Source organism: Spea bombifrons, chromosome 7 (assembly GCF_027358695.1).
Source record: "Spea bombifrons isolate aSpeBom1 chromosome 7, aSpeBom1.2.pri, whole genome shotgun sequence".
NCBI classification, from domain to species: Eukaryota; Metazoa; Chordata; class Amphibia; order Anura; family Pelobatidae; genus Spea; species Spea bombifrons.
The window spans coordinates 30,284,936-30,298,572 of NC_071093.1; the positions used below are offsets into that span (position 1 = coordinate 30,284,936).

A 13,637-nucleotide genomic window follows, 5' to 3' on the forward strand; every position below is an offset into this window, starting at 1 on the left:
GACCTCGGGTTGGATGTCCTCCATACAAATACAAGTAACCCTCATGTCTTTTTTTCTGGCATCCACCTTGCTCAATTCTCTGTGAAGTGGCCAGGTCGATTAAAATGCAGACATCTCATAGAGTTCAGCTCTGGATGGAAGCCGGAGTTGGAGGGTCCAATCAAAGGCCCTTCATTCTTCCTGCTTCCTGATCTCAATGGAAATGGTAATACCTTTCCATTTAATCTAGCTCCCCAAACAGAGAAATTCAATTTCAGGGGAACAAAAGAAACCTAATCGCAGCAAATGGCCCCGCATCTGGGTTGTGCTTTTATACTGTAATTCCCTGAAAAGCACTAAGAAAAATAATAGAAAAAAGCAAATGCAGAATTAGCCACTGTGATGCTTGGGGCACTTCCTTTTTTTGGCCAATGATCTATATGACTCTAATGGGTAAATGGGTCTCCAGCTATATGTTTAATAAAGACCATCAGATGTAAAATGTAAAAAGTCTTGAATCTTCATCAAATTAGGTCCAATCAAGAAGATCAAACCTAGAAGTTACACTTTGCTGATAACTTCTTGGTTATCCAGACTCCCAGACTAATTCTTACGTTCTATGTCTCCCCTAATTAAAAAGTCTCTCACACTTGGTGACATAAATTGAAATTTACATCAAAAATAATTATATAAAGGTGTGATGTTCTTGATCAAACATGTGGTATGCAGCATCTTATAAAAATGACCCAAAAATAATGTTAACTATAATTTAACTATTTTGCTGGTATAGCACACATACATACATACTAAAAGGTACAGGTATCTAAATGTTATGGTTTTACATCAACATAAACTGGATATTTTGCATATCAATAACAATTGCAGCATGGTAGTCTTTAAATGGAAAGAAATTTGAAATCATATCTTTTTTATTGGTTTTAAACAAAAAGATAATATGCATTTATGTCTGACTCTGCCACAGTGTAACTGAAGATCTGGGTTGTAGATGTGTGGAACAGATTCCTGTCTGAAAAAGGTAGAGGTTAACATAATAAGAGAATTGCATGCATGGGCTATTCTGAATGTAAAATGACTAAGGTTTGGGTCTTTACAACGGGAACAAAGACAGAATGCTTCCAATCTGATAAAAAGCCATGATGGTGTCATCTCCAGACATATTTCCTAATCCAGTATTATACCACTCAACGATAAGTTGAGATCTACTGTTGGACATCATAAATATATATTAATAAATCTTGAAGTGGTACCTTTATTATGTTAGAAAATAACACTGTGGTCATTATAAGAACCTTTATGTTTCATATAAATTAATTTAAAAAATGTCCAGATATGCAATTATACTAATAAGTCACGTAATGCTTTTCATGGAGAGATCTGAGAGCACTTTGCAGGCACAAATTATATCTCATTACTGCTAGTTATAATATGATTACGCTGATTTTGTCTTGCACTAAAGCATTTCTAAAGAACCATATATTAACATTAATGGAATAAGATGATTTCTAAAACGACCCTGGCTTTGCTTTTATAATTACGTGCACGTATATAAAAAGAAATACAAGTCATCATATGGCACATTTTGTGACACTGACCACAAACACAAAGCTTTATCCATCTAACCACCTATTGAAAAAATGGTAAAGCCATAATATGAAAATGTGATAGCAATCACGGCTAGTGTGCTCTTTGGCTGTATGAAATGTTAGGTCCATGGGGTAGATCTTTAAAGCCTAGTGTATTAAAATGTTTGCAGTACTTCTTAAATGCTTGTTTACGATCAGCTTACATTTACAGAGACATGGTAAAAGACTATATTATTAGTTTTATAGATGATGTATCATGGTGATAAGTATGACTTAACGGTGAAATGTTCCTTTATAGCTCTTAGCACTACTGTCTTTCTCTGTGATCCAATCAGTTAATGTACTGTTACTGTATCATCCCAAAGCTGGCACAAAAATGTATTTTATTATTTTTTACATAGCGACATCATATTCCGTAGAGTTGTACAATGGGTAGACAGGACATAATAAGTCTTCTATAACATAACAACAGGTGAGGAGGGCCCTGCTTACATTATTTATCCTCTGAATTTGCATGGTCTTTTTTGATTAACTAATAGACTTTATATTATCAATTACTGTATCCAAATAAGTGAGCGCTTGAGATTCCACTTTCAACATAGAAGTGAATGGATTTTCCTCTTTTTTTCTTTTGATTACATAATGATATTTCCGTATGCCTATTATAAGTTTTAAGCTTTATGGGATTGATAAAATCTTGTATATTTTATGTCATGTTTCATTGCTATGGGGTATTGCCCTGCAATAATGATTCTGCATTCTTGGCACATAACAATTGTAAATTGTCTTATTTGCTTGCTTTAAATTCTGCTATTGCCTTCAATAATGTTTTCTTTATTTTTATGGTTTTTTATTATTTTTCAGAACTCCCTTAAATGGTTAAATGTTTTTTGGGGGGTTGGGGAGTGGTTTTGTAGTGGTTTCCTTTATATTTACTGGAACAGACCAGATGTTACTCATATGTGGGCAGAGTTAACATTTCGCCATGTCTATGACCAATTAATCCATAAGCACGTTCCTGGGGACTGCATGTGGAGACTATGAACACATTTAAATGGTAGCATAAAAAACTATATAAATAACAAAATCCTGTAAAATCGCACATTGTGGAATTTATAAAAACAGTTGACATTTCAACCAAAAACTGTTTCTTTTAAAATGAGGAACTATAGCAAGGAGCCATTGTAGAGAGTATGAAATCACAGACTCTGCTACCTAATCAACATCTTCATGGATTTGTTACCTAAACAGCAATGGGTTCCTGGACAATGGTCAATTCTGCCTATTCCCTGATTAGATATAGTTTGATAAAAGGGTCAATTTAGACACAATTAAACACTTTAATGCACTGTTTGTTTTACAAATATCAACAAATCATTGGCATGAAAACGTTCAGAAAGTTTCCCATTAACAGAATACATCAGAAATAAAGCAAAAGGCCTGTTTACAATAACATTTTATAGCAGTTATTACCCATCTTTGTGTATTGAGAAGGACAAAATCTATTTTTATCACTCTTACTTATATTGTTCTGATTCAAACATTATGCTTAGTTTTACTTAAAATAAAAGCATGTACCATGACTAACAAAATTCAAGCCAATACCAAAATCAAAACATACCATCATTTCCTTCAATGTCTTGGTTTGTCAAGTTAGAGGAACTGGATGTGAAGTGTACTCCCTGGCTCGATGACCTCTGTAATGGGGCTGGTTTGCGAACATTTTTCCAGTCTATATGACTAATATCAGATCTTGATCTGTTATGACCTGGCTTAAATTTAGGAGTCTCCTCAACATGAGCAAGACTATCATTGACAGAATGAGGTCTGTCTCGTCTACGACACACACTAAAGAAGTTAAAACTAGAGGTGCCCTTTTCTCCTTCTCCTAACAAGGGTGCATCAGGAAATGTTCTTCTGGCTGAATAATGGTCTTTGGCATGGATCCCATTCTTTGTTTTGACATCAAAGAGACTACTTTTACACCTCTCCCAAATAATTCTACTTTGAGAAGTGTTGGCATTTTGACCATCTGCTTGCTGTTTAATTTTATTGGATAGATCATTTCCCAGGAGCTCAGGGACTTCGTGAATTCCAAAGACATCTGCTTGATGACCAACATGTTCCAGTTTATCAAAAGAGCTAAAGAAGTCTTCGGTGACTTCTAGTGCTGGGCTGATATCATCCACTTCCAACGCCTCCATATTTTCCTCCAATTTAACACTAGTTAGCGCTCATTCCTGATCATCCATGAAACTGTGAGCAATTAAAGATCTGTTCTCCAAGCTGACTGGGTAGCACCAATCCCATTTCCAGGGACTTATCTCTTAAAACTCTTAGATTCGGTGAGTTAAATTAGCGATTTCATGGTCTGCAAAACACACAAAAAGACAAGAATAAATGTATTAACTGCTTTACATTATGATGTTTACAATTATTTAACTTTCCCAGGCACAGGTACAGACTATAATTTAAAAACAAATTTGAGATTGATTTTGAAGAGTATGTAACATTAGCATGTATAATTGAAGCCTAAATAAAAAGAAGGTAGGGCACCAGATAAATCATAACACAATATAACTTAATATCAGCTTAGATAAGTTTTATCGAGACTAGCTGATAAACTTTATGAGAGTTGTATGGTACATTAACCAATTAAATGCTGTACCTGAACACTATACAACTAACAGGCAGAAACACTGCCATCCTGTGCATTTATCTAATAATAATTATAAATTAAGATTATAGTACTGAGAAAAGGACTAGTAGAAGAAGCAGGGGTATATCCATTAGAGAAAAGACAGGCTGAAGCAAAAACCTATATGGTATCGAGGAAATAAAAATACTAGAAAAAGGAGGAGTTTCAAAGTCTACGAAGAAAGTATGGAAAATGGGGAGAGGAAAAATCTGGATTGAAAAGTGATTGCACATCTACCAAGCCCTTATAGTGAAAGGAGACTAAGCTAATTGAGGTGTGTGTGTGTGTATATATATATATATATATATATATATATATATATATATGTATATATATATATATATATATATATATATATATATATATATATATATAGGGCTGAAAGCAACTCAGAATTCTTTATCAAGGGCCTTCTAGGTGGGGTCATGTAATGTACCATATGAAATATGTGTGTGTTAACAAAATATACAGGGGGGTGGGGGTGAGCTGGTACAGAGTCTGTGTTGGAGTCCCCCACCCAGGCCTAAAGATGTCAGCGTCCCCCTGTGTGTTTTAGTCCCCTAGCTTCCTTCCTGATCTTGGCTTCTTTACTGGGTTATTCTCCTGACCTCAGACTGCTCCTCTGACCTTGGCCTGTCCCGAACTGCCTTTGCCTGCTTGGATTCAGTGAGACGCTAGAATAACCAAACTGTGCATGTGGGTGCTTCTACTTTGCATGTTCCGGGAAACCTGCTGTTTAGATATTACATTCTACAAGTATGGGAGGGACAGGAGGATAAACAAAGGTGAAACATGTTTGACGCCATCTTTGTGTATTGCTAATGGTAGTGTAAGAACTCCCATCATGGACACTATCATTTCTTCATGATATCTGACAATAAATCGCTGATCTTACACACAAAAAAATCATATGGCTTCTTAACAATTGACCTTATTATGAAAATGTTTGCAAATTGTAAAATCTTACAATATTCCCCCTAAAAGGGTTCATACTACGGATTCATGTAAAATAATAAAGTCCATGAGAAACATTTATGTAATACTTGTTTTTTTTAAGCACTCGACAAATCCCAGGTGTCAGGTCAACTAGAAACCACTTCCGGGCTCCTAGGGCTTTGCAGAAAAGGGGGTTGTACTGACCAGGACCACCATTGAGAATCCAGCCACCCTGCTTTGTTGAAGGGGAGGGTTGAAGCGGGTGCCACAAGCACCCAGTGAAATCTTAGCGTAGCGTTAACATACAAATCAACGGATTAAAACATAGCAGCTCGGAAATGTAAGTGTAAGCATGTTATATTTTACTTCTATCATACAGTATATATTTTGGTATATAGTAGGTCAACAATGCATTTCCTATGTTTGGATTACATATATCTAAAGGCATAATAAAACAAGGAGCCATAATGTCAGAGATCGTTCAGTTTTTCAGAGATCATCTGTACCTCACTTTTTGGTTTTCCAAAATAATTTTGTAAGATGCTGAGTGGAGAAAAGAATCCAGCTCAGCTAATGAGTCGGGAAACAACAGAGAGGTCCATAAGGAGGTTACAAGGGCAACGATAGCAACCTTTGTTCATAAACAAAAATGAAATATGTCTGCATTCAACGACTAGACTCCAAAGGCAGCTGTGATGTTATAAACTATTCAAATTAACAACCTAAATGTATTATATGTAATTTGTTGGTATATAAACATTGATGCCTTTATGTGGCTTGAGAGGACTGATTAAGATTTGCTTCTAAATATTTTTAATGGCAGTTTAAAACGTGCACAGTGCCCTCCACAAATATTGGCACCCTTGATAAATATGAGCAAAGAAAGCCGTGAAAAAAATGTCTTTATTGTTTAACCTTTTAATCTTTTCTTCAAACAATACACAAAAAATTCTGCTCTCATGGATATCAAACAATTGCAAACACAACACAGTTTTATCCAAAAAGAATACAAATTGTTAAATATATACTTATTACTGGCACCCTTTTAAGTCAATACTTTGTGCTACTTCCCTTTGCCAAGATAACGGCTCTGAGTATTCTCCTATAATGCATTATTAGGTTGGAGGATACATGGCAGGGGATCTGAGATCCTTCCTCCAGACAAAATAACGCTAGATGCTTCAAATTTCAAGGTCAACGCTGGTAGACTCACCCTACAGGTGGGCTTACCCTACAGGTTTTCTATGTGGTTTAAGTCAGGGGACAGGGATGGCCATGGTAGAACCTTGATTTTGTAATCAGTAAACATTTTTTGTGTTGATTATGATGTATGTTTTGGACCAATGTCCTGCTGTAAGATCCAAACACTGCCCATTTTAAGCTTTTTGGCAGGGGCAGTCAGGTGATCATTTAACACCTGTTGATATTTGATAGAGTCCATGATGCCATGTATCCTAACAAAACATCCAGGTCCTCTAGCAGAAAAACAGTCCCAAAACAGTAAAGACAGTTTCATCTGCCCATAGAACCTGATCTCATTTGAAGTTCCAGTAATGTCTGGCAAACTGAAGATGGTTGAATTTGTTCTTGGATGAAAATAGAGGTTTTTGTCCAGAAACCCTTCCAAAAAACTTGTGGTGATGAAGGTGACGTCAAATTGTAGTTTTGGAGCCTTTTTGACCCCAAGAGGCAACTAACTTCTGCAATTCTCCAGCTGTGGTCCTGGGATATTTTATGGCCGCTCAAACCATTTCACAGTACGTTGAGTCAATATAGACACATGCCCTCTTCCAGGTTGATTCATAACATTTCCTGTTGACTGGAACTTTTTAATTATTGCCCTGATGGTGAAAATGGGCTGTGACAGAATGACCTGTCATACAGGGCCCCAAGGTACTCAGAGATGGCTCCAGTCTGGCTGCAAACAAAGATAGCACAGGTAGGAACTCCATCAATAGGATTGCAATTTCTGTGGATATATGAGGCTATGTTTTACAGCAATAAAATGTTCATTCTTGCCATACTTAACTGAAGGTAGTTGTGTCTACTGATTGGGTACACATGGCAGGGTTCCAAGATGTGCATGCTGACTGGTGCTGTAAGTGGTTTCAGGGACAACAGGAGGATATATGTGGGTGATCTCTGGGAGTTACTACAGCTCTCTTGGTGAACCCGTTACATGGGCTTTTTCAAAGCTTTCGCTATTTTCTTATAGCCACTATCCATTTTGTGAAGCACAACAACCTTTTGCCGCACATCACAGCTATATTGCTTGGTCTTACCGAATGACTAAGGGATTCTGGCCTATGTGTTACTTAATATTTACATACCCCTGTGAAATAGGAAGTCACAGTTGAACAATTTCCTGTTTCAAGGTGTATTGTAATCAAAAGATTGAACAATAAAGAAAATATTTTACTTCTTTGCACATATTTACTACAGGTAAAGCATAATTGTAATAAGTGTTTGTTCTGCTAAAGAGCTAGATATAATTCCACAACCAGAAGCAGGGGAGGAAGTAGAGAGTCCTTGTGGGAAGACGCAGAGAGCGACTGGCAAGAAAGAACTTCCATTGAATGCGCAAGCTTTTAGCCAATGAGCCTGGGAGGTATTATAAGACTCCCTGGATCTCTGAAGTATAGCACAGGTAATCAGGAGATCTGTTCACCCTAAAAGACCTCCTGCAAGTAGAGGAGCTGGATGGCGGGGAAATAATGCAAATGCATAGAGGGGATTCTGATGAATGGCATATGATGGCAGGAGGTGTGCCTTTTTTAATCTTTGTGATATATATTTCAGAAATGTCTTCAGCCTGTATTCAAGAGCCACCAATGAACCTGAATTTACCACTATACTTTGACATACAAAGGTTGATGACTGGTTTATGTACTAATGTTCAAGAGCTCTGGTAAAGAAAAAAATAAACCACATTTGTATAACAGAAAAGGTCTCCCTCTGAGACTGGAATAGCAGAGATTTTATAGATGACAAATGAAGGGATTTTTACAGTAAGGACAATAAAGGTATGGAATTCACTGCCAAGGGAAGTGGTGTTATCAAATAGATTAGATGCATTCAAAAGATATATTGTAATATTTTTTGCCGTCTCATAACGGTTGAAGGCTGCATTTATCCCTTGAATATGGAACTGGAATCATGAAAAACGGAACTGGAAAATATTGACCAAAGTCATTGAAAAGCCAGAATGAAGTCACTAATGAAGCTCTGAGGAAATAATCTGGAAAAAAGTATTAACCAACACAATTAACTTTGTTTTCAAAATGCAACATAATTGCTTGTCACAAAAAAGTGTGATGTAGCCCAGAGTTCACACTCAAATATAAATGTATTCTGAGCAGCAATATGCTTCAAACAATCACAAGTCATGTAAGATTGAATATTAAAAGGGTTAGCACATTTTATAGCTAAAGGGAAAAAGTAGGGAAGATGATTGATGAAAAAGTCGGGGGGATGGTTTTCTTACTTTTGACATGGCTGTTCCTAATATAGAAAATCCAAAACTTCTGAAACATATTATTTCTGTGATACACTCACAGGAATCTTAAGACCTGAACCAGTTTCAACTATATGACCAATAGTATGTCTACTATGCTGGATTGCAACAGGGCTTAATCTTGCACTTGGATATTTGGACATTTGTATTAAGACCATATGGTGCTTGCACATAAGCAAAAACCTGACACTGCTGACAAATATTAGCCGGTAACCAGACGTGAAGAGTTTTCACAGAAAGAGTGATCACTAATGGAAACTCAGTGTCAGGAACCATCCATGCTAGGACTTGTATTAAGCTCAGTAATCCAGCTCTTTACATATTTGCCATACTCTTAGGCCTCTGGTTCTGTGTTAGATAATCCTACAGCCTATGTGATTAGTCTTAACCCTTTGCACTTGTTCCTTGTCAATGATGTGCCTACAGGAGACACTTCCTGCAGAGCGCTCCTCGCCAAGTTGTTGCCTACATATTCTACAAGCAATCCAACTTCTGTTTCAGTTTTGGATCCTTGCGTGATGGCTCTAGCTTGTTCTGCCTCACAGATCCTCTTAGTGAACAGGCTCTACAGCCATCTCGTAATACATTTTACACTTAAGTTCAGGTGATCACTGGAAACACGGGCTCAACTCTTCAAGAGAGGTGATTTCTTTTGGCTGATGAGGCTACTGAAATCCAACTATGCTGATATAACATGTAGTCATGTGTTTTAAGCATGTAACACAAAGGAACAATTTTGCTGTTTATTTAAACTGTAAGTTTAAAAAGGCAGGTACATACATCCTATTATAATGTCAGTATAATCAACACTTGTATTGTATCTTAGCTACTCTATGATGCATTCACAATGATAAGGAAATAAAACATTTTTTAAGTAGTGAATTATTATTTTGTTTTAACTTGAGTCAAAATACTCTGCAACGCAGTACAATATAGAGACATGACAGTGACTTCACATTGAAATGTGGACTTTATGGTTATGGAAGGAAAACAGAAAACAAAAGACAGAAAGCAGAAATTTAACACAGATATCAGTCTGTTGGCGATTTGCTGGAAAACTTTAAGTCAGACAAGGTATGCTTCCTGTCACAGATCTTGCTTTTTCTGCTCAATTACCTCTGACAACATCTGCCAGGAAGCTGTGCATTGTGCGGCTTCACTCACCACCCCAGCGGGAGTTTAGACACCCTTCATTGCTGCTAGCTGATGCATGAAGAATCAGAAAGGATGGACAAAGTTATCCCCATTATAATAGATCAGAAACAGGTATCAACAAGAGCCTAGCAGTGCTAGGCAACCATCGCAGGACCACAAGCAGCCAAGCCTGGATCACCTCACACTAGCTTTAGAAAGACCAACTTAACCATCTGTGTTCCAGCTAATTGCTGCCCACATATCAGTGCGTATGTAACCTGGGAACATTGGGTGGCAGGGGAGGTTAGGGAGCGAGGTGTAAGGGGAATTTAAGGGGATAGGGAAGAGGGAAAATGGTGAGGGGTGGTTGAAGGAGGAGGAGAAGAGGAGGGAGAGTTAGGTGAGAAGGGAAGAGGAAAGGCAGGAGTAGGATCTTTTTTTTATATGACCTAGAAGAAAGAAATCTTTCCCAGCACTTGCCAACCAGGAGGTAAAAACAACAGTGAATAGTTTGTAGTGTCTCTTGGTAAGAAATGTAAAGAATAAAAATTAAATGTGCAGGTGCAGTGTTTTCAAATATAGAATTCTATAATAATATGGGGATTTTATTACAGATAATTATTTGCATGCTGTAACTATATAAAGAAACAGTTCCTCTGTGAAACCCCTCATGGTATTCTATTATCTGTTATAATCCTGCCTAACCTGTTGCTACCTATTCTGAAGATACAGAGTGAAAAAGACCATGGCAAATGGGCAAAAGAAAGCCTTTAACTAAATGATTTACCCTGGGAATTATGTTGATCAGACTGGAATGCAGACTTGATGTTAAAATTTGCTATAGGCGAACAAATTCTACCAATCATTGTTCACTACTGTTTTATATGGAGGTATCTATTATTGACAACCAAGAACTGGGTTATCCAGTTATTATTTATTATCTTTTATTTCTATAGTACCAACAGTTTACGCAGCGCTTCTTACAATATATAAATTCAAGGGGTATGACAAGACTAGAATTGACAGAATAAGACAAACCGATACATTAGGTGGAGAGAGCCCTGTTTGCAAGCTTATAACTTTAGATTAAACAATGTACATAATGCACCATTGTAACATATTGCAGTTGTCAACAACGTACTTAAAAAAAATAAAAAAAAAAATACTCAAGGAATACTAATTCCTTGTCTTTATATTTGTTTGACATGTGTATAACTCATATAACACAGTGCTTTAGAAAACAATTACTAGAATAAAAATCCTCACATATGAATTGGTTAATGTGTCAGTCTCCATACTCTCCAAGGGTCTCTCTTTCTTTTATTCTTTTTGAAGAACTGAAGAACTCAGCATCACAGTATTCTCCAGACCTAATTTACATACAATGTTTACATATACATTGGAAATTGGGTTTAGAAATTTAAAAAGTTAAAACAAATGTTTACATCTAAAAAAAAAAAAACTCACCTAATTAGGCATCATTAGGTCACATAGTCACGTTAAAGTCCTTCTTTCTAGCCACGCCTGTACACACCCTACAGTAAAAGTCTCTCTTTAGCCATTTAGCATGTTGAGAACTATGTGTCCCTATCAAATATGTATGGATCATGGCAATGTTCAGATTTTCACACATCTAAAAGAAAGTAAGCCATTGAAGATAAAAAGCGTGCCTCTTTTTTATGATCATATAGGTAACTTGGATCAATTGATTCTTCCCTGATAATAGGATAGAATACACAACAGATGGGAAATCAGCATAAAAAATCGTATCTAATTTTTCCAGGAGTAAAGCAGATCTACATGACATTGCATATTAACATTCATGTGAAATGGAATAAAAGAACATCATGAATGTTGCCACCAAGTTGGCATGTTACTTTCTCACGCTGGGAAAGCAGCATAGCCAAAAAAGATGACATTCCTATATTCGTAAAGAATCTTAATCTGGAAATATACTTTGAAAATAAAACAAAGCGAAGCCAAAAAGACTCTACTATTGACAGGTTATTTAAACGGAGCCTTAATGACTGTTGCTTTAACTCTTTCAATCTGAGTCACCTACTGTCAGGTAAAGGGTTAATGCAATCAAGGACAAAGACAGGAGGTTGCATATCAGGCTGTATCTCTAGGACCAAAGGGATCTGGATGTAGACAGAGAAAAAAAAATCATATGACATAAAGGCCCTTTAATATGATTCTGCACTTTTCTGCTAGGATGAGATCATCCACTTACAATTAACCCTCAGACAGCCTTGGTGGTGCAGACAAAAGAAATACCCTTCAACCTAATGCATGCGCTGCATGAGAACATATGCAGCATCCGATGAGTCCAAAACAATAGAGCATGATTGTGTTACAAAGGTACATTTGTGTGAGATATTATTTGTAAACAATATAATGACAATACATAATATTTAAGACATTTCCTAAAACAGAGCAGTTGTCAACCAACAAGAAACCAGACACAACGGGAAGCTATAGGAATTTGTCATTGGGAGTACAGTAATAGAATATTTACATACAGGCATGTATGGGTGGGTACAGTTACATATACAATGTAATAATGCATTTTATGTGTAGAAAAGGTATACATACCTGTGTGTGCAGAACTGAACAGTAAAGCCAGCTAGACAGTATTTTGTACAGTATCATAGTGTGGATGACTTCATCATAAAACCATCGTATCGACTTCCCTATTGATGCTGTTGCTCATTCTGCACTGGTTCCCTGTTTACAATCTGCCAGCCTTAGTCCTTCACTTTACTCTGTCCCCGGTGCAACAAGGAGGCTAAAAATAGTTCCAGCCTGCAGGTTTATCAAGGAATGCAGACAAGCATGACTTACAGCGTGCCTGTCAGTAGAATCCTAATGAAAGTGTAGCTGCTTTACATTTAGAACCTATAGCCTTATGGCAAGGCAGTTCAGGTTTAATCCTTCTTGTACAAAAGGAACACTTCTAAACCTAGCTACATGGAACATGTTGCAGGAAGCAAGGATATTGAATGTGTGAATTTGAGGTCTATCTTGATTCTATTGACTAGTCAAATGTTTATTGTAACGTTAAACAGATGAAAAGAAAGTGTATAGCGTTTAGTAACTAGTAATTCCAGCCAGTAACAATGTTGCAAATATAAATGAAATCCATGTATATGCTACCCAATTAAAAGATTATGTCCTGCCTGTTTGTGATTGTTTATCAAGCTTCATCATAGGGCACAGAGGTCAGAAAAAGGGAGCAAGAAATGGTTGCTATTGCGAGAGGCAGTTAAAAGGACACTCCACCCATCATAAGCACATCAACACCTAAGATAGCAGTATGGTCCCTTTAAATTTCCATGGGGTTCCTTTGCATAGAATGGGTAGATTGTGTTATATGTCCCCTACATGCATTTATCCCTTACCCCATTGATTTCAATGCTTTCCAGACACTATTATTTTCAAAGAACTACAGTATTCCCTTTACATTTATACCCATACCTGGGAACTTCTGGGCTCCCGCTACCCGGAGCCTTCCCTTGAGGGACGCGGCCAGGACTGCACACTGACGTCAGCAGGCCGTCCCGTGATGTTGTTGGGAGTCCCCCTGATGTCAGTGGGACACACCCCCATTCCCCATACAGAGAAAATGGGCGGGGAGCGAGCAGGGCATGTCAAGACCACGGTCCCGCGACCCGGAGGATTCGGGTGTTGACCCGGAGAAGCAGGGCTTCACCCGGTGATCCCCGGGTCAAACCCGAAGAGTTCCCAGGTATGTTTATAGCTCATTAGACTC

The 13,637-nt window shown here is 37.3% G+C and overlaps 1 protein-coding gene across 1 annotated transcript in view; it reads right to left on the minus strand.

Annotated features, from left to right (window-relative positions):
• Positions 1-12,616, minus strand: part of PLEKHM3 (pleckstrin homology domain containing M3) — a 63,286-nt gene extending 50,670 nt beyond the window's left edge. The window contains exons 1-2 of the mRNA XM_053471058.1: positions 12,461-12,616; positions 3,205-3,954 (exon numbers count right to left, since the gene is read on the minus strand). Coding sequence (XP_053327033.1) covers positions 3,205-3,787 — 583 coding nt within the window. The 5' untranslated portion in view covers positions 3,788-3,954; positions 12,461-12,616. The remainder of the gene's footprint in view (positions 1-3,204; positions 3,955-12,460) is intronic.
• Between the last annotated feature and the right edge of the window lie 1,021 nt (positions 12,617-13,637).